The 21,849-nt window shown below is 35.1% G+C and overlaps 1 protein-coding gene across 1 annotated transcript in view; it reads left to right on the top strand.

The window, feature by feature from the left end:
• Positions 1 to 18,662, top strand: part of LOC138315351 (uncharacterized) — an 88,248-nt gene extending 69,586 nt beyond the window's left edge. The window contains exons 9-16 of the mRNA XM_069256307.1: positions 3,145 to 3,352; positions 3,842 to 3,976; positions 4,167 to 4,257; positions 4,568 to 4,739; positions 5,539 to 5,629; positions 6,079 to 6,183; positions 8,837 to 9,029; positions 12,507 to 18,662. Coding sequence (XP_069112408.1) covers positions 3,145 to 3,352; positions 3,842 to 3,976; positions 4,167 to 4,257; positions 4,568 to 4,739; positions 5,539 to 5,629; positions 6,079 to 6,183; positions 8,837 to 9,029; positions 12,507 to 12,764 — 1,253 coding nt within the window. The 3' untranslated portion in view covers positions 12,765 to 18,662. The remainder of the gene's footprint in view (positions 1 to 3,144; positions 3,353 to 3,841; positions 3,977 to 4,166; positions 4,258 to 4,567; positions 4,740 to 5,538; positions 5,630 to 6,078; positions 6,184 to 8,836; positions 9,030 to 12,506) is intronic.
• The last annotated feature ends 3,187 nt before the right edge of the window (positions 18,663 to 21,849 follow it).

The raw sequence follows: 21,849 nt of genomic DNA, 5'->3' as shown, positions 1-21,849 counted from the left end.
ATTACTGTGAAAACATATGTGACGTCTATAAGAGTCAGGGTGTTTATTGAAATAAATACCATATTCATTTGGAGGCGATATCCAGACAATGATCAGGAGATGTACTATAAGCTAATTGTGGTTATGGTGGTAATCAAACCAGCTTATCATATATTTCTGCAAAACCGTTCAACCCACCAAGGACAAAAAGTCAGTTTTGTCCTTTACAAGGCCCCAGTCTGATATGTTGGGAGTATTGCATCAAATAGTTACCTCAAGCCACAAGAGACACACTTCTGACATTCAGAAAAAACACTTCTAAACATTTTCTTGAGACAAGAAATAATTGTCATGCTAGGATTACACAGTAAAACTGTCATGTCAGAAACATAACGTCACTTTTTACCAAGGTTACGAGGTACATGTAGCCAAGACACGGATTCCATCACAGTTATGTAAGGGTCTCGATTTACAACAGGTATTTCCAGGTTTGGTTATATATTGTTTTGTCTGAAGATTTCCTTTTGGTTTTCAAAAAAATATTTTACTGTATGATGATTCAGTAATTGAACAACATGTCAGTGTTTATAAATTCTCATTCTTTGGTTTTCAGCCAAACTGTTTATCGACATTGTGTAATAAAATCAATTTTACATCAACATTTACAGTGACATTAAAACACTTTTATCATTACTGATAACGTTTGATGTTCAGAATGCCTTAAAAGTGGCAATTCAGTTTTAATAGTCTTTTGAAATTAGTTCGCATTTGTCAAAATATTTCCAACAAATATATCCTCCCTACTTTATTGTGTTGCCTGCAACGCAAGGACAACACTTCGGTATCACTATGTCGGCGTTGTCGTTGTCGTCGGCGTCGGCAGCATCGTCGGCGTCCGGGAAACGGTTTCGGTGCGATAACTGAAGTATTTATTGTCCGATTTCAACCACATTTGGTATATAGCTTTATATCAATGAGATCTGGGATGAGATTAATAATGGTCAAAATCCGTCAATATTTGCAAGAGTTACGGAACTTTAAAATTGTCAAAACAGAAAAATCCATGGTTTCCGCTCGATAACTTAAATATTTATCGTCCAATTTCAACCAAATATCATAAATTGCTTTATATCAATGTGTTCTCAGATGAGTTTGATAATGGTCAAAATCCGTCAATATTTGCAAGAGTTACGGAACTTTAAAATTGTCAAAACAGAAAAATCCATGGTTTCCGCTCGATAACTTAAATGCTTATTGTCCAATTTCAACCAAATTTCATATATTGTTTTATATCAATGTGATCTTGGATGACTTCAATAATGGTCAAAATCCGTCAATATTTTCAAGAGTTAAGGGACTTTAAAATCATCAAAACAGAAAAATCCATGGTTTCCGCTCGATAACTTAAATATTTATTGTCCAATTTCAACCAAATTTGGTATGTTGCTTTATATTAATGAGATCTTAGATGGGTTTGATACTGGTCAAAATCTGTCAATATTTGCAAGAGTTACGGGACCTTGAAATAGTAGAAACACGGCTTCTGCTTGAAAACAATAGTATTTATTGTCCGATTCCAACCAAATTTGGTATATTGCTTTATAATGAGATCTTTGATGGATACTTTTCAAAATCCATCAATATTTGCAAGAGTTATGGAACTTAATTTCTTCACCTAAATTATTTACAATATTTTCAACTGTAAATAACTATTTTTTGTGATGCTGTGCAGGCGACACATCCACTTCCGTGGAATTCTTTTTCTAAGGAAAAGATACTTTGAGATGTGAAGGGCACATCAGTGGCCAAGCTAGTGGTTGTATTGTCCTGGCATTCGCTACCACTATCTTCTGGATCGCCAGATTGAACTCATGTGGGTCCATTGCCAGATATACTGGTCATAGGTTGGTGGTTTTTCTCTGGGTACTCTGGACTCCTCCACCTTCTTATCCCCTTAATAATTCTGGCTCTTAATAGCATGATAATAAAAATAAACCAATGAAGAAGTCATTAGCAATGTTTAGTTGTATTCCGTATGATGAGGATAGTTTTAAGAAAATTTGTACATTTCTATAGGATTTGCCAGTTTTGAAATATGTAGTTCTACGAGACTGAATTTTGATACTTTTAAATTTTTGTTAGTTCAATTGAAGATGGAAGCTAGCTATTACCGAACTTGAAAGATTTCCTGTATTTTTTTGCTATTCTACTTCCTTAGCTTTCACTGTACCGATCAATAAAGTTGCAGCATATTCTGTGAAGATTTTGCATCATTATGACAATATGAAGGGAAGGGCTGACAGAACAACATTTAGTGTTTGGTCTTAATCGATTGGGCTACTGCAGCTTTGAATAAGCCTCACCAAATCCATACTTGTCAATCTTTTTTTCCATATACTTGAGGAAGATCGAAACTCAGAAATAAGAAAAAATGAATTATATTTTCAATGTTATTTTCATACTGGCTACAATCCAGATAAAATCCTGATTTTTGAGGTGCAAGTCTGTCAGGCATGCCTTGCTCCTTGACTCTGTCATAAGAACACTTACTGCATTAGTTTTAGGTAACTATTATTTCTCTTGTACTTCGAAAGGTTTAATACCCTACGGATGCTATAGGGAGTAGACAACTTTGTCTCACACAAGAATGTAACACCACACACAACAATCATATGACATCATCAATATGGTTATAATTGGTGGGCTTTATAATAACATCACCATCTGTTTTATATACCAACAAGCATGCCTGTGATGATGATGTGATGGAAATGATTCTTACCATGTCAAATGTCATTCTTTCATTTTAAATATGGGAGAACAATAGTATTCCCTGCCAAACAGATAAGGATGATATCATCTCAAACCTCTTGAACAGCTTTTGCTGGTCAGCACTCAATGAGCTTTATGCTCACTAGTCAAAATATTTCACTCAGGTGGACAGATTTGTGTATGACTTTATGAAAGATAATTATCTGAAGTGATATAAAGCATGAAGGAATTCAGAAACAATCTGTGTAATTGACTGTTTTATATACTGATTCACACAAAGAAATTAAAAAACTAGATAACCTTTTTTTCTGAAAGTCAATGAAAGAAATTTCTATCTTTACTTATGATATGCTGTCATCATTTTACATTTTTGACAATTTTGTATTTCTACAGGACATACTTATTCCTGGGGCCTGAGTCGACCAGATCTACTAACCCAGTGTTACCAAGGAACCCACCCAGTCTCTGGCTACCTGGGGCCCCTCGACCCAAGCAAAAATGAGACATACCGCTTCCTCAAGAACCTTTTCAATGAAGTCCTTCATGTCTTCAAGGATGAGTACATTCATCTGGGAGGGGATGAGGTTCCTATGACCTGTTGGTAAGAGCTCAAATAAGATAAAAATTCTGAATGTTGTGCACCTGCCATGAATTAGCTGTATAGGAGTGAGAACATATAGGGGTGAGGGGTGAGGGATGACGGATGGGGGCATATGGGGGTGATGGATGGGGGCAGGAGTGTTACAGTACATGTTTCGTTCCTTTTCACAGAAATAGTATAATGTCTTACAAGTATTTCTGGTTTCAAAAATTAAAATAGATTTACATAGTAAAAGCCATGTCTAAAAGATGATTCCAAACAATACAATACAAATTTAGGGGTCATGAGATTTAGAAACAAAATTTTAGAGTTTGTTTTAATTCCTTTTAATCCTCAATTTTATTTTATAGAAAATAAAAAAAGTTTAAAACTTAAAAAAAAAAAAAAAGAAAAAAAAAAGGAAACTTCTATGTGATTTGTGATTAAAGATTAGATTAAGATGTAGTATGTTTCAGATGTTTGAGTTTTTTTTTTCTTTTCCAATGACAGGTCATCTAACCCAGAAGTCCTAAGACTGCTGAACAAACTGGATGGAAAACCAGACGAACCCATCAACCTTCAGAATGTTGATCCTTACATGTACAGCTATGATATCAGAAAGGTCCTTGAGTTCTATGAAAAAAGGTACTTAATCCAAAACCCGAAAACTTATCAAGATTCTTTTGTCTCTAATAACTGCTATCATGACTTTCTTTTTTATTTATTTAATGTTTTTAAATAGAAATGGCATTATAAAACAATTAGGATGCCCTTTGGAATGTATTGGTTTTACAAGCATATGAAATATATCTGGGTTTTTTTTTTTTTTTTACAGACTGACACAAGATTTGAAGGAAATAGGTCGCAGAAGAAAGAATGGAGTGCGATTTGTTATGTGGCAAGAGATTATGAATAATAATGTGCAGGTAAATTGATCAACACAATTGACCATTCTTCTGGAATGTTAAAACTCTTTTGAGCCTGATAATGTGAGGTTTCAAACCCAACATTGTACTGGGTCATTGAAACAATACATATCATAAAGTCCACTCAATTTATAGTGCAAAGATATCAGAACTTACAAGATATGTTGTGATTATCTGGATTCAGATAAGAGAAGTTTCCCAATATTCATTTAAGCTTATAATTCAAAACTACATGTATGAATCAATGAATGTTATTTTCTTTCAATGAATGTTGTTTTCCTTCAATGAATGTCGTTTCTTTGTACAACAGCTGCCCAACGACACCATCATCCAGATCTGGCAGGGAGATATGGGTGACGTCCAGCGAGCCATAGACATGGGATACAACACATTGTATTCCACCTGTTGGTATCTAGATCTCATCGAGTACGGCGTCAAATGGCCAAAGTATTACAATTGTGATCCCGCCGACACCAGCATGGGTAAGCATGTGTTTTGTACCATTTAGTTTTTGTATTATAGTCGAAGCCAGTTAATGTCACATTGGATAATGTCACATTCTGCTTAATATCCTGTTTTCTTGATGCACCAATTTTTTTCTGTATATGTGTATTCTTTGTAATGTTACGACTGATAATATCACTTGCTTCAGCTCTAAAAACACTTTCTATCTGACCTACTATCATGTTTGATACACAGATAATTCCCCGAGAATATCTGTTAACATGGATATTTTTGTAAGTGCTTAATTTAGTGATATGCATCCAGTTATTTTGCAATGTTGTTATTTTCGCGATATATACACTTTTAGACCTTTAACAACAAACTTCATTCTCGTACAAAATGTTTCGTGTGGGGGGAATTTTCATGACAAAAACGGAAATGTGATGAGTTCATGTGATGTGATTTGACCATTTTACTTTCAACCAACACTGTTTGAATGTTATATAGATATGATACCATTTGATTATTTATTTATATAAATCATCACAAATATAAACAAATATCAAGATATTTTCATTACTATATATACTTATGCTATTATTACATTACTATACATTAAACCTTTAAGCCTATCTTGAACTTTAAATATTTCAAAGTGTTTACAAAAATGAGCTTTAGGCAAAAACTTGAAGTGTATGAATGCATTGTGTGTGTGTATAATTATAAAGAGTATGATAAGAACAAAAAAAATATGAAAAATAAAGATAACCTTTTCTAATTATTATATTGTTTTGTCTCAATCATTATCTAATCCTGTGTTTTGTGTTTTCGTTACAGGCTACCAGATTGACGAGAAGAAAGTTCTCGGTGGTGAAGCCTGTATGTGGGCTGAATATGTGGACAACGAAAACTTAATGACAACTCTGTGGTAAGTTCATACCACATCTGTTTTTAAGATAAAAGGCATAAATAATCTCTGGCATACTTTGACACTAGACATGAAAATTCCTGTCAATATATTACAGTCTAAGAAAGAGTATTTCAGTGAATTTTGTTAAACAAGTCCAGTTGGCATAAGCTAGGGTTTGTTTTCACAGGCTTAGATCTGTCTCTTTAGATTTACTTGGGAAACAAATCCTGCCATTAGGTAAATTGCCTGCATTCAAATTTCCAAGACGGCAACCTAACAGATAAATATATCGGCAAATTGTCTGCAAATAAAACCACTTTTGACCTTTCTTTCTTCTCAGAGTGGGGGTCTTATTTGCGGTAAAATATGGTAGTTGAAACCTAAAAAAAAAGACCGATAATAACAGAATTTTGTTTTAATGTTGAAACCAATTTGAGAGTGATTGATGTTTTATTGATGTGTTTTAGGCCTCGAGCATCGGCTGTGGCAGAGAGATTATGGAGCAGTAAAGATGTAAAGGATGTTGACGCTGCCGGTAAACGTCTGTCTGAACATCGATGTCGCATGCTCAGGTATGGAAACTAAACACACATATTTCATTGGTTAACAAATGTTGGACTAATTGCAATTTTTGTACATGTATATCATTATTATAGCAATTAATAGTAATGTACAATATTGTATTTACCTATTCAAAATCTGTTCTGTGCTAAAATCAGTATGTTATTATGCTTTGAAATATACAAAATTGGAACACAAAGTTGCTGAATAAAAAGAAAATTGAAATGCATTTCTCAACCATGATGACCTATAGTCATCATGCACCGTCCGTCGGCGTCCGCCGTCGTGCGCCGTGCGTAAACTTTTCATTTAAACGACTTCTTCTCAATAACCATAAGGCCCAGAGTACTCATATTTGGCCTGTAGCATGCTGGGATGAAGGGCTACCAAAGTTGTGAAAATTAATGCCCTTGACCAACTTTCAAGGTCACTGGGGTCAAATAGGCTGAAATCTTTGAACGACTTCTTCTCAATAACCATAAGGCCCAGAGTACTCATATTTGGCCTGTAGCATGCTGGGATGAAGGGCTACCAAAGTTGTGAAAATAAATTACCTTGACCTTATTTCAAGGTCACAGGGGTCAAATAGGCTAAAATCTTTGAATGACTTCTTCTCAATAACCATATAGCCTAGAGTACTCATATTTGGCCTGTTTCATGCGGGGATGAAAGGCTATCAAAGTTGTAAAAATAAATGCCCTTGACCAACTTTCAAGGTCACAGGGGACAAATAGGCTAAAATCTTTCAACGACTTCTTCTCAATAACCATAAGGCCCAGGGTACTCATATTTGGCCTGTAGTATGCTGGGATGAAGGGCTACCAAAGTTGTGAAAATAAATGACTTTGACCTACTTTCAAGGTCACAGGGATCAAATAGGCTAAAATCTTTGAACGACTTCTTCTCAATAACCATATAGCCCAGAGTACTCATATTTGGTCTGTAGCATGCGGGGATGAAGGGCTACCAAAGTTGTTAAAATAAATTACCTTGAACTACTTTCAAGGTCACAGGGGTCAAATAGACTTTTCTCAATAACCATATAGCCTAGAGTACTCATATTTGGCCTGTTTCATGCGGGGATGAAAGGCTATCAAAGTTGTAAAAATAAATGCCCTTGACCAACTTTCAAGGTCACAGGGGACAAATAGGCTAAAATCTTTCAATGACTTCTTCTCAATAACCATAAGGCCCAGGGTACTCATATTTGGCCTGTAGCATGCTGGGATGAAGGGCTACCAAAGTTGTGAAAATAAATGACTTTGACCTACTTTCAAGGTCACAGGGATCAAATAGGCTAAAATCTTTGAACGACTTCTTCTCAATAACCATATAGCCCAGAGTACTCATATTTGGTCTGTAGCATGCGGGGATGAAGGGCTACCAAAGTTGTTAAAATAAATTACCTTTAACTACTTTCAAGGTCACAGGGGTCAAATAGGCTAAAATCTTTGAACGACTTCTTCTCAATAACCTTAAGGCCCAGAGTATTCATATTTGGCCTGTTGCATGCGGGGATGAAGGGCTATCAAAGTTTTGAAAATAAATTATCTTGATCTACTTTCAAGGTCATGGGACAAATAGGCTAAAATCTTTCAAAGACTTCTCCTCAATAACCATAAGGCCCAGAGTACTCATATTTGGCCTGTGCCATGCGGGGAAAAAGGGCTACCAAAGTTATGAAAATGAATGACCTTGACCTGCTGTCAAGGTCACAAGGGTCAATAGGCTGAAATCTTTGAATGACTTCTTCTCAATAACCATAAGGCCCAGAGTACTCATATTTGGCCTGTGGTATGCGGGAATGAATGGCTACTAAAGTTGTGAAAATTAATGACCTTGACCTACTTTCAAGGTCACAGGGGTCAAATAGGCTAAAATCTTTGAATGACTTCTTCTAAATAACCAAAAGGTCCAGGGTACTCATATTTGGCTTGTGCCATGCTGGGATGAAGGGTTACCGAAGTTATTGAAATAAATGAACTTGACCAACTATCAAGGTCAGGGGGGTCAAATATTCAAAAATCTTGAATTTTGAATTTCTTCTCAAATTCTGCCAGCGTGATTTAGCTGATACTTGCATGAATGATCCTTGTCATGGTCGTGACCAACTGTTTTTATATCTTATGTTGATCTGAAATCCAAGATGGACACCACTCCCGCCATCTTGAAAATATAGTTTGACCTTATTCTCAAGTTCTACCAGTGGGATTTTGCTGGAACTTGTCTGAATAATTTTAAGGATACTGACATTGCCCCAACAAAGTGTTGTTATTTGTCGGGTTGACCCGAAAACCAAGATGACCACCAAAGCCGCCATCTTGAAAATACATTTTGAACTTCTTGAAGTTCTACCCATGCAGTTTGACTGAAACTTGCATTAAATGATCCTTACATGGTCATGACCAAGTGTATCTAATTAATTTCCTATACAGCTATTGCCAAGGTAGTCAGATGACCGTTAAGGCCCTTGGGCCTCTTGTTGTAGGTTATATATACTCAACCAGATAGATTTTGGCAGTTATGACTTTTTGCTCAAAATAATTAATCTAAGAAGAAAACAAAATGTAAAAAAATACTCCTGGTCTTTTCAGTAATAATGATGATTATAGCATCAACTGCAACATACATGTATGGTATTCATTTGTTCCTTCTTTCATTTAGTCGAGGCCTACCGGTAGGTATGATCAGCGGTCCAGACTATTGTCTCCGACGAGGACATCGACGTGACCGAGACAACTCCTCCAACTGCTCCGTTGGTCACTGCTTCCAGAGCAAGGACACTGTCCAGATAGAGAAGATCAATGTCCGAGTCCAACAGAGGGGTCACAATCTACCAGTGCCAGACTGTAACCAGGTAAGTACAACAGGAGGCCGATACCAGAATAACCTGTCTCAAACTACATGATTCAGGCTAGCAATTATATTGTCATTACAAAAGGTGGTTTGTGGCAGAATGTTTGTGCTAGATGGGACATTTTACCTTCAGTCCTCCTTTTCTGAGCCACAGTCAGCTGAATGTATAAGTTGTTTTACATCATACTGTTCACCTATCTACCTCTTGCTCATAGTGGCAAAATGATCAAGTTATCCAATCAAGAGTCACAAGGGCAAAATTCTTAGGGTGCTTTGGGATTCTAACAGTAGCCCTGCACCTCTGTGTCACTGTGGCTGGCAGATACAACATTTGACATATCCTGTCACTACCTCTCGCCTCTGTGTCACTGTGGCAGGCAGATACAACATTTGACATATCCTGTCACTACCTCTCACCTCTGTGTCACTGTGACAGGCAGATACAACATTTGACATATCCTGTCACTATCTCCCACTTCTGTGTCACTGTGGCTGTCAGATACAACATCAGACATATCCTGTCACTACCTCTCACCTCTGTGTCACTGTGGCAGGCAGATACAACATTTGACATATCCTGTCACTACCTCTCACCTCAGTGTCACTGTGGCAGGCAGTTACAACATTTGACATATCCTGTCACTACCTCTCACCTCTGTGTCACTGTGGCAGGCAGATACAACATTTGACATATCCTGTCACTACCTCTCGCCTCTGTGTTACTGTGGCTGGCAGATACAACATCTGACAAATCCTGTCACTACCTCTCACTTCTGTGTCACTGTGGCAGACAGATACAACATCTGACATATCCTGTCACTACCTCTCACCTCTGTGTCACTGTGGCAGGCAGATACAACATCTGACATATCCTGTCACTACCTCTCACCTCTGTGTCACTGTGGCAGGCAGATACAACATCTGACATATCCTGTCACTACCTCTCACCTCTGTGTCACTGTGGCTGGTAGATACAACATCTGACACATCCGGTCACTACCTCTCACCTCTGAATTACTGTGACAGGCAGATACAACATCTGACATATCCTGTCACTACCTCTCGCCTCTGTGTCACTGTGGCTGTCAGATACAACATCTGACAAATCCTGTCACTACCTTTCACCTCTGTGTTACTGTGGCAGACAGATACAACATCTGACATATCCTGTCACTACCTCTCACCTCTGTGTCACTGTGGCAGACAGATACAACATTTTACATATCCTGTCACTACCTCTCGCCTCTGTGTCACTGTGGCAGGCAGATACAACATCTGACATATCCTGTCACTACCTCTCACCTCTGTGTCACTGTTGCAGGCAGATACAACATCTGACATATCCTGTCACTACCTCTCACCTTTGTGTCACTGTGGCAGGCAGATACAACATCTGACATATCCTGTCACTACCTCTCACCTCTGTGTCACTGTGGCTGTCAGATACAACATCTGACATATCCTGTCACTACCTCCCACCTCTGTGTCACTGTGGCTGGCAGATACAGTATCTGACATATCCTGTCACTACCTCTCACCTCTGTTTCACTGTGGCTGGCAGATACAACATCTGACATTTCCTGTCACTACCTCTCACCTCTGTTTCACTGTGGCTGGCAGATACAACATCTGACATTCTGTCACTACCTCTCACCTCTGTTTCACTGTGGCTGGCAGATACAACATCTGACATATCCTGTCACAAATTTTAGGGAGAGGAAGTTGTCAACCAGGCATACTGGGGACATCCTTAAGTCTTGACTTATGGGTCAACTAGTGCTACAAAACATCTTTGGTGTCCCTAAGCTCATTGTGACACAGAAACATGAGGAACACAACATAGGGCAGTGGAGGGTTAAGTACAAGTTGTCATACATGAAGGTAGTTCGCTAGCTCTGGCTGCAACTGGGATGGGGAGAAGTCAGAAGATTTTTTTTTATTGAATAAATGTCCAAGTATGTGTTCAGCAGCTTCAAAAGATAACTATACCTATAGAAATTTGGACCTTGTCAGTGCTAAAAATACCAGCAGTGATAAAAGAAATACCGTAATCGCCGTAATTAGCGGCCCTCCCTGTCCTCCCCTTTTCTGAAGAAGAGTTGAAGTTGTATAAACGCCCCCATCTAACTATGTTTTACAACATGTGATGCCTCTAACATCTGCATTGCATACCATGAACTTGCAAGACTTTTACATGTGAATTATGACATAATGCATCTCACAGGATAAAAGGCATTTGCATATTTACGGTAAAAGATTTATGTACCATAAGTACAGAAAGATTTAAAATATGGCTGCCTTTTTTCATCCACAAGTTACATTTTGTGCATTTATAAGCGCCCCCTCCCCCTTTGTTACAATTGTTTCAGCACCCTGGGCACTAAATACGCCAAATACTGTACATGTTCTACCTAAACTAATTTTGAGCATGTACTGCAATGCATTATATGCAGATCATATGCTGCTATTGTATACTGTTTGGATTTAGATTTGTTCAGGAAGTATGATTGCAGTTGATGTGCTACATTGATTCTGTAACAAATAGAACATATTGTTAAACAAATACAGCATTATAATTCATCCAGCTGCAATTTAACGCTACATTAATACTTCATTTATGCTGAGCATCATACTTAGAATTTATGTTTAAGACAATATGTTCAGATTGACATGTTTTCAGTCCTGTTGTCATAATCATTGGCATAGATAGAGTTAATCCCGTTGATGTGATGGACAAGAGAGTAAGGGACCTGGTAGGCTCATGTTGTGTTGTACACTCACCACACACTAACACCGCTTATCCCCCGTGGCTCTTGAATTATTACTATGGTACACATTTGGATAAAATATGTATGTACTATATCTTAAATCAGTTAAGATGCTACACTGCAGATATAGCAAAAATAAAAATGATTATCATTTGGACTATAATTGATGATCACATTTGTAAAATACTTGTATGTACTATATCTTAAATCAATTAAGATGCTACACTGCAGATATAGCAAAAATAAAAACAATTATCATTTGGACTATAACACATTTGTATAATGCTTGTATGTACTATATCTTAAAGATGCTCCACCGCTGACAAATGGTATTTTTTCACTATCAAAACCAGGAGCAGACGATTAAGTATTTTCTTCAGTTGCAAAAGTTACTTACTTTACATCATTACCACTATTGAAAAGTTTGAGCTTCTAATTTTACTTCAAGTTAAAAATATATAAAATATTAATTGCATCCCAAAAAATTCTGTCGCACTATATCCTATATGGAATGAAGTACTGATTGTTCATGCACCAAAGGCAAAATAAATTATTTTGTATTATTTTTTGTGTTATTAGACATATATATACACGATTTAACACTAATTATTGTTCAAATGATGAATATCATTTATGCTCTGTCGGCACTGGAGCATCTTTAAATCATCAATAAAATCTTGAGTATAAAATATCCTTATTTTCCCTTCCAGATAATTTCCCAGGGAGGAAATATGTTTACCATAGCAATAGTGATTGCTGCTGTGTTCCTCATAGTCGCCGTCAGCATCAAGGCTACAGGGAACAGAATGATGCAAGGACGGTTCTGTCGAAATAAGAACATCTTCATCGCATTTATCGTCGTTATTCTCATTTACTTTATGTGTTCAACATCGCTCTGGATGCAGGTGTTGGAATTTAAAGGGTCTTTCGAAAAGCGTGTGAAATCTTCCTACACTGACAAAGGGTAGATAATTCATTTTCTTGTACATGTTTTTTTTTTTTTTTTTTTTCTCTCTATATGACTGACATAACTCTTGATTGAAAATGATCATACAGATATATTAGAATGTAAAATCTGCTTGAATTCATTCAAGGAATATTCTGTAATCATTGAAATAATTAACCTAGTCATATTTAAATATGGTGATTTATTTTTTTTTTTTATTTTTTTTTTTTTTTTTGTATGATTAGAACAAGCTTTTTTTAGAAAGATCAGCTTTCTTCGAAATATCCTGAATGTAATCATTAGGTGAAATGATCTGAATTATTTTTAAAGATTTGTTCCAATTTTCTAGGATTATTGATATATACCATTGCAATTAAATCTCTAACATTCTTTAAATTTTTTTTTTTTTTTTCAAATTAGAATGACGGCACAAATCAGTTGAATTAATTTTTTTGTAGCATTTAAGCAAATATAAAATTGCAGTTGGTGCAATCAAAATTGAATAGATTATAGATCACAGTTGCAATTTGAAGACTAGAAGAGAAGAGGATTTGTTTAGACCAATTTGTTTAGAAAATTGAAGACCATGATTATAATCTGAATATATGAGAATCACTTTTCGTAAACCAATGAAATATAAAAGCTCTTTTAAAAGATCTAGAGTGTCTTTAACCTTTCAAACCCATTTATAAATATTTCAGTCTATTTCAAGAACGCTGGGGCCGCGGTGGCCGAGTGGTTAAGATGTCCCGACATATTACCACAAGCCCTCCACCTCTGGGATGCGGGTTCGAATCCCATGTGGGGCAGTTGCCAGGTACTGACCGCTGGTCGGTGGTTTTTCTCCGGGTACTCCGGCTTTCCTCCGGCTTTCCTCCACCAACAAACCTGGCACGTCCTTACATGACCCTGGCTGTTAATAGGACGTAAAAATAAACAAACCAAAAATTTCAAGAACGCAAATTTGTAATTTATTATTGCTTTTGAATTATACAATGTTTAGTCAGCCCTGTAAAAGAGATCCTGTGAATATATGATCATATCTATATCACAGAATCAAATGGATGTTGCCTGAGGGAAAGCCAAATGAGACATATTTCCTGCCCTTATAATGTTGTTTTGTTTTGCAGATGTATAACTTGTAAAAATTACTGTTTCTGCAAGTTTTAATTTAAATGGATGGAGATGAATGAGAGATGCTACAATGCATTTCTGAAACACAATCCAACAAACAATATGGCAATCATTATGTTATGTAAAGTTTTAATTTATTTTTGTCAATATATATATCACTGAATCATTCATTCTAAATTATACTGAATTGTAATGATTTAATTTTGGTTATTGAAATGCACTCGTTATCATTTTTATTGTTGGTCTCCATATGTTGTGATTTTGCATATCTTTGAATGGTTTTAGCCCTATCATGCGTTTCACTGGTCACAACATATATTTCTGAATCAGAAATAAATGAAATACCATGACACTAAAATGAAAAAAAAACATAATATAGAAAAATAAACAAACATGTGAAAATCATGTAGCATATTTGTAGGTACTGGTAAGTTTGCATTTTAATTTGAATTTTACCTCAGATATAATTATGAGATTTTAATGATGATGTAGGTGTGACTTGAATGGAGAAAAACCCAATATGTACATATAATTATGATGATAGATCGCTGAGTATGAGTGAAAAGATGATGTTGTTGTTTACATGAGGAAGGTAAATTTCAGCTGAAGTTTCCCAATGTTTTGTACTGACAGTATAAGTTTTCAAAACCGATCCTTGTATAATTTGGATCCCTGTATATTCTAGCTTAATTGTATGGGATTTTCTTCATGATTTATAGTAATTCAAATCTGTATAATCAGGAAACCTGGCTACACCGGTCAAATATGCTGGTCCCAGTGGCATTGGGTTAGACCAGTTACACTGTATCACTTTACCTGACACATCAGCTAATAATCTTGGTATACTCTACTGATATTACCACATCGTAATTTGAAAAAAATCAAGATTTTATATATAAGTGATACTTGTAGCCACACTCAGTGAAGTCCAGTCTATAAAACTGTGGGGAGCTATAGAGTGTAGTACATTAAGTTATAAACTTAGATAGCTGTTACATTCATAACTCAGTCAAATATATCGCCTCACAGAATGTATATTCAGTTTGATTGTGTCCATATGGGATACAGTGTGATAAAAAGCGTCGGATATAATATGTGTGTGTGTTGTAAAGTTGTAACTACATCAAATTAGATGTCTACTCATGTAGTCAAAAAGATGATATTATGTAGGTTGTGTAATAACAAAACTGATGACATCATAGATTTTGTCAGTGCATAAACTGATGACATCATAGATATTAGTCAGTGGGAAAATTGATGACATCATAGTTATGTCTGTCCAAATGTCTATATTCATATTAATAAAAACTGTCAAGGATCTTCCATGAGCTAATGACCACACAAAATCCAATTAAGTGAATATCTCTTTGCATCTATACCCTATTTGATTATAGCTGCCAGTTGTGTACAAGTTAGATCAAGAAATTATATGGTTTATGCATAATTTCTCAACTTTCATCATTTAAATCTTTAAAATGTATCTCAAATTCTGATAAAAATAGCATTATTTTGATACCACAGCTAAGATTAGAGCTTTTTCCCTAATACAGAAATTTTAGTATGAGGAAGGTCATAATAAATCATTTTACTGATTTTTTAATTTGATGTAAATATACCTGCATGCAAACAATACAATGGAATAGTTATCTGTTTTAATTTTTATTGCTTCCATTAGACAAAGTTTCAATAGGTCCAATATAGTTATGAGAAATTATATAAAGTGTACAATTGCTTTTCTACTATGCTGAAATAAAATGCATAAGTGTAAATATGGGAGCTGAAAGGCTTTTAAACTTCCACTGTGTGGAAAATTATAGCTTTTATAATCATGTATATTATACATTATTTCATATAAACATATCATTTTGGATGTTTAATTTGTTTCTGAGTGGACGTGAAAGCTTACAGTCCTCCAAATTATGTATTATATGCCATTGATTGAAAAAGGCATAATAACTATTGTTGGCAAAATTATATGCATAATTGTTCGAATTAATTCAAATTTTTCATGTTAAGAGTGCAAGAGGGGCTATATATCTCACACACAAACAAAATCCAATTAAATGTAAAACATTTTTAGTCTTGTATAAAGTGTGATGTCCAATTTTACATCCTAGATCAGGTCAGTGTTCTAACATGCTGATCTATCGGAGTTGCTTCCCTTTGTTTCACTTGGTCGTGAATCTGTATTTTACTGACAGAATAAAACTAAGGGAAGTAGCTCTGATAGATAAGAATGTTTTCTACCAACGTTAGAATTATAGCACCTAAATCTTACTGTTGTAAAAGATTTATTATAATGGATTAGTCTTTTCCTTCTCACCAAGATTTAAGTAATGTTAAAACTTCCACTGTATGTATACAGTCTTACAATATTAATATCTTAGAAAACTCTGAATTTGATCTATGGAGTCATTAAAGTTATTTTTTTGAATATCAGTGTTCAATAACAGTCAGGTGTTTAATGTAAGTGTTAAATAGCAGGAATTCATGTACTTCTGTTGCATTTATCCTTTAACCAGGCTTTAAAGGAAACATATTCTGAATTCTTCAGCATTGTGGCTGTTGAACTTGTTTAGCATTTAATATATATCTCTTTATGCCACAAATGCTTGTGTCAGAACTCAATGTCGGGCACTGATAGACAGCATCAGTGATGTATTCTGCCAATATGAATTTTACTGGTAATAATGCTTAATATTCTTGCATCAGTTCTTGGTAAATAAAAAGTCAGATTGTTAATTACGGAGTAGGAAATGGATCTCTTTAAAATGTAAAGATTTCCCTATATTATACCTGAATTCTTTTCCTTTACATCCCTATAGACTTTCCTTACTCCCCCCTCCCTTTTCCTTTACATCCCTATAGACTTTCCTTACTCCCCCCCCCCCCCCCCCCCCCCCCCCCCCCCCCCCCCGAATCTTAAGGAACCTCTACCAAATTCATTTTTTTTAATGTCACTTTATTTCCTTACCCTCGTAATGCATTAGTTAAGGTATTAATTGGAGAAAGATTTTTTCTACTATTTTGTCGACAGTATATTAATTATTATTAAATCCCACCTATGTTAATTCTGTATATGAGCTGTACCATGTTTATCAAATGATGACCAAAGTTTCTGCTACTTTATCCAAATTAAATCCTCCCCAATACACATTTTGTCTTCTCTTACTCGTATTATTACCTAGGGAACTTACAACATTATTGGTTGCTTTTTACACTAACTATATCAAAGCATAGATTTATTATATAACGGAGGGGATGAAATGGTTTCAAATAGATACATGTACCTTTATTTCTGTTTAGTATTTTTCAGATGCAATGTTTTAATAATTGTCTATGCCCTGCTATCCTTTTGTTAAGTTTTTGTTTTGCTGTGCGAGTCATCTTAAGAGATAATAAACAAGAGGCAGTGAAGCTGAAATTTATATGCTTGTGTTATAGGTTACTATGCAGTTGAAGTGTAAATGTGTTGCTGTTTTAGTAATTTTAGCTTCAGTTTTATTATAGATGTGTATATACATTGTAACGCCACTAGTGTAGCTATTTCAATACCCCAAGACTTCACTTTAGATACCCTAGATTATTTTATGATTATAGTCCTTTCTGTTTTCACATAAATTCTTGTAAAATGCAAACCAGAATGTGAATTATGGGTAGATATACACTGTATATGAAGAATGATCTAGATTGATAGAATTCCAAGGAAGCAGACTATGATGTATTGACAATTCTTATTTGTAAACTGATATTGGCGTCTTAATATATATATGTAATTCTTTAAACTATTTCTGTTCCAATAAGAGAGTGAGATTTCATAGTTGCTTATTGGGATATTTATATCCAAGGTAAACTCAATCAAATTTCATGTTTACCACAATACAGGCAAAGGCAAGAAAAAAGTCACATAGATTCTTACTAGATTGACTACAGTAATGAATTTACAAAACATCATTGAAATTATTTTTTAAAAAAGCTATAAAGTAATATGTATATTAAACAACTCTGTGTAAGGTGAAGATATATGTATGTACAGCTGCTATATTTTGTGCAGTAAGGCAATCCTGCTCTCTGTAGTCAATGTTTTTGGTGAATGTAATGTTTAAATGCATGTTGATATTTCTTAAGTTTTTCTTTGAGTATTGAAAGTGCTTGGTGACATTGTTTACCTCAGGATCATGTCACAAAACAATCGTTTGTGGAAATGATGTGTGACTTTTAAGATGTTTAAAGAGACCCCTGATGCTTTATAGAAAGAAATGTGAATACAGATGTAAAATAAAATTAGAAACAGGGTATGGAGCACTGTTAACTTATCAGGATGCTGTATCTCATTATTCAAAAGGGAGACAACTTGTCTATTCTATATGATTAACTCAAAGGACTACTAGTAGTATATATACCAGAAGGTTGAAATTACTAAGCTAACATTTGATAACTCCAATTATGACTATTACAACACAACATTGGTGCAATTATTATTAGTAAAGTAAACATTTGGATACCAAGTTCCAGTGAAAATGTAGTTTTCATTTAAGTTATTATCATGTTTATTCACTTGGTGAAGGCTGTCCCTGTTATGTCACTGTCTACTGTAGATACAATCTAGTAGTTAGTATGTCCCCTTAATTTAAATTAGATAAATAAAATGTTTGTGATAACATTTTTATGGAAACACCAAATACAATGTACACACGATTTGTTCTTCTATTTTGTAATGAAGTATGTATTGTATTCCTGACACACTGAAGACAGTTGTAAATAAAATGATCTGTTTTGTTAGAAAGTGTTAGTTTATTTTGATGTCTCATTTTGCCTGCCCGCTAGTCAAACATTCTGATAATATATAACATGAAATGTTCGCTGTGTAAACTCTTTCGTTGTTGTCATGGTTGCCGTGAGACAGTGAATATTAATAGGTAACAAATTTTGTTTATATATAATTGTCACTATTGCTCTATCGACTGACTAAATGAATATTTCTATCAAAGCTCAAAACCAAGAATTTATACATAGATATTTCACAGTAGATCGGAGTTACTGCCCTTGGTTTCACTTTATCAGATGATATGTGACTTACAGAGAGCTGAACATACACGCATATTCAACAGAGAATTTACTGATAAAAAATAAACTCTGCAAACTTACATTCACAACCTACATCAAAATGTACATGTTATTTTTGTGACAACTTGATTTCCCAAATAGGGGTCAGTTATCAACTGAAAAAGCACAAACAAATTGTACAATGATATATTTAACCATCCTGACAGAATAGCGCTGAAGAGGTTTTATTGGTTGATAGGCCTAAGTTAGTTGGGTTTAACATCCTTTAAACAGCCAATGTCATTTAAGGACCGACTCCTACACATGTATATGCAATGTGCTGTGTGTGTAAATGTCTGTTTTGGGAGGCTGTGGTATTCATATTGTGTCTCCTTGTAGTAGTGGATTTTTTGCCCATTTTATAGTGCTATCTGACAGAAGCATGCCACCAAAGGTATGGAACAGCACACACCGCTCCCTGTCATTATAATGACAACAGGTAAACTAGTTGACCTGCTTCCTAAAATTGCAGGAGTAAAACTACCAGTTTTGTAGACTGGTGTACGTGTCTCAGTGAAGTATCAATAAAGATGTTAGGAAGAAAGACTGAAGAAGAAAAAGAAGAATGATAATATCTGTCTCTGTATAGGATAATGCAATAATGGGGACATTAGATATTATTCTAACGACCTACATGCAGGGTAGTAAAAGACAAAAATCAGTGCTAGACAATTTTATTTTCCAACATGTTACTCGACCAAGTATATTCCGAGAAAGCAATTTGATCCTTATTGGAACAAATTCTGACTGATGATGTGAAGACGCGAACAATATACTTTGTCACCCTGCGTTAGGCTTCAGTGAACCTGGAACTTAATACTCCCACAGAATCAAGTTTTGAGAAGTTATTATTTTTCAGCAGACTATTGAGAAATCAACCTAGACGTGTCTACAGTGAGAACTGGGCAAGTATGGACAAGGATGTCGGATGTCTACAGTTGAGGCATGGGAATACTTTGTTGAACTAGTATAAAAAAACATAGAAAAACACATATGTGTGAAGAAAGTAGGAACTAAACACCCACTGAATCCAACTGCTATTCGAGCACTTCGTAGGAAAAGATCCGTGTGGAAAAATATATCTTCACTGTGAAATTACCACAAACTATAAGAAATATAAAGAGGCAAGAAATCAAGCTACTAACAAAGTGAGAAGGTCAGCATTCAATAAAGAGAAAGACAAAGAACATCAAAAGGGATCAAAAATGTCCGGGGATATACATACTGTAAGTACGTTAGTACAATATCAAAATCCAAGATGAACATTAGTTGCCAATGTACTCAAACATAGACAAATAACCAGGAAAAGCTGATACATTGGCATTAGTTTTTGTCAGCATTGACACTAACGAGGAAGAAGGTGACATTCCATCATTTAGATCTCGGTACCTTGAGCATGTGCTAGTTGATGAGCCTGTCACAAATAATGAGTTAGTTGGTGTAAAAGCAGATGATGGATTGAAATCCCCAAAATCTGATACTATTCACCCCAAATTTGTTAATGAACGTACCCCTGTACGTATTGCTTTAATCATTACGTAAACTCTTCAGTTTATCATTAGACAAAAGGACTTCACCATCAGGGCTCAAAATTAGCCTGCTTCACACCAATCTGTAAGAAAGGGGAAAACAGAAGTGTTGCAACTATAGACGTATTATTATAATCTATGACCTAAAGACAAACTTATTCTCTTACCAGCAGTATTGTTTTAGAAACAAGCAATCATGTAACCAACAATTACTAGAAATTGAAAGTTGGACGGAGAGCATCAACAAGTGCAATTAAGTGGACGTTGTAATCTTGGGTTACAGTAAAGCGTTTGACACGGTTCCACATAGACAGCTCATGAAAAAATATGAGATACTGTAGAAGAAGTGAATTCGCGAAAACATCGAGAATTAGATTAGTGACTTTCTTCTGGGTATGGAGCATTGAGTAGTGATTAACGAAAAATATTCAAGGTCAATCCATTGCATCAAGTAGAATCCCTCAAGGGAGTGAGTTGGGACCTCACCTATTCCTCATATGTAAACGACCTACTTGATGAAAACAATCTTAAATGCAGTTTAGAACAGAATTATGTGAAAATTCCTTTCCAAAATGTGTCACTGAAAACTAGAATAATTTACCAACAGATTGAGAAAACATCCTTCAAAATTTAGACACCAGTTAAGTTCAAGCGTCAATCAGTAGTCATAGTACTAATGGTATGATGTCAACAGCAGTGAGTTAGAGGTGAATTATATTTCATTTTTCTCATTCTTTAACGTTATTATTATATCCCGCCATTAAGAATTTTTCAGTAAAAAAAAAAAAAAAAATACAACTGCAAATTAGTTCTCCGACATACAGTTTTATGGCAATTTTGAGTAACCAGAAACATTTATACATCATGTAAAGAAATTTAGATCGTATATTAATATTTTTTTGACTGATCGATGAAATACTTTTGAAAGGGACAATGCAGAAAAAAATAAGGAAAATCAAGGCTTGCATGCAGTTAAATGCAATAAAAATATCTTTCCTAACAATGAGAAATGTTTTCTAAGTTCAAGAATATTACTCCAGAAACATATATTATATGTATTTTATTTGATCAAATATAGTCTCTGTCAAAAAACTAATCATAAGCATTGATGTCACTATTTTTATTTTCACTGAGCCTGTTTAATATGACTTTAAAATGTTCCAATATTTACCATTTTAGACTTAATGTTTAAAGTAGCAATGGGGAGTTATATATAGATGTGTATACGATCTAAATTTCTGATAACATCGTTAGTGTTGATGCTATGAAATGAAATGTGATAACATTTCTAGAATGCAAAAATGCTAACAAGGGAAGTAACACTGTCTTAGGAAAACC

This window comes from Argopecten irradians, chromosome 2, assembly GCF_041381155.1.
Source record: "Argopecten irradians isolate NY chromosome 2, Ai_NY, whole genome shotgun sequence".
Taxonomy (NCBI): domain Eukaryota; kingdom Metazoa; phylum Mollusca; class Bivalvia; order Pectinida; family Pectinidae; genus Argopecten; species Argopecten irradians.
This window is presented reverse-complemented; position numbering and strand designations above follow the sequence as displayed.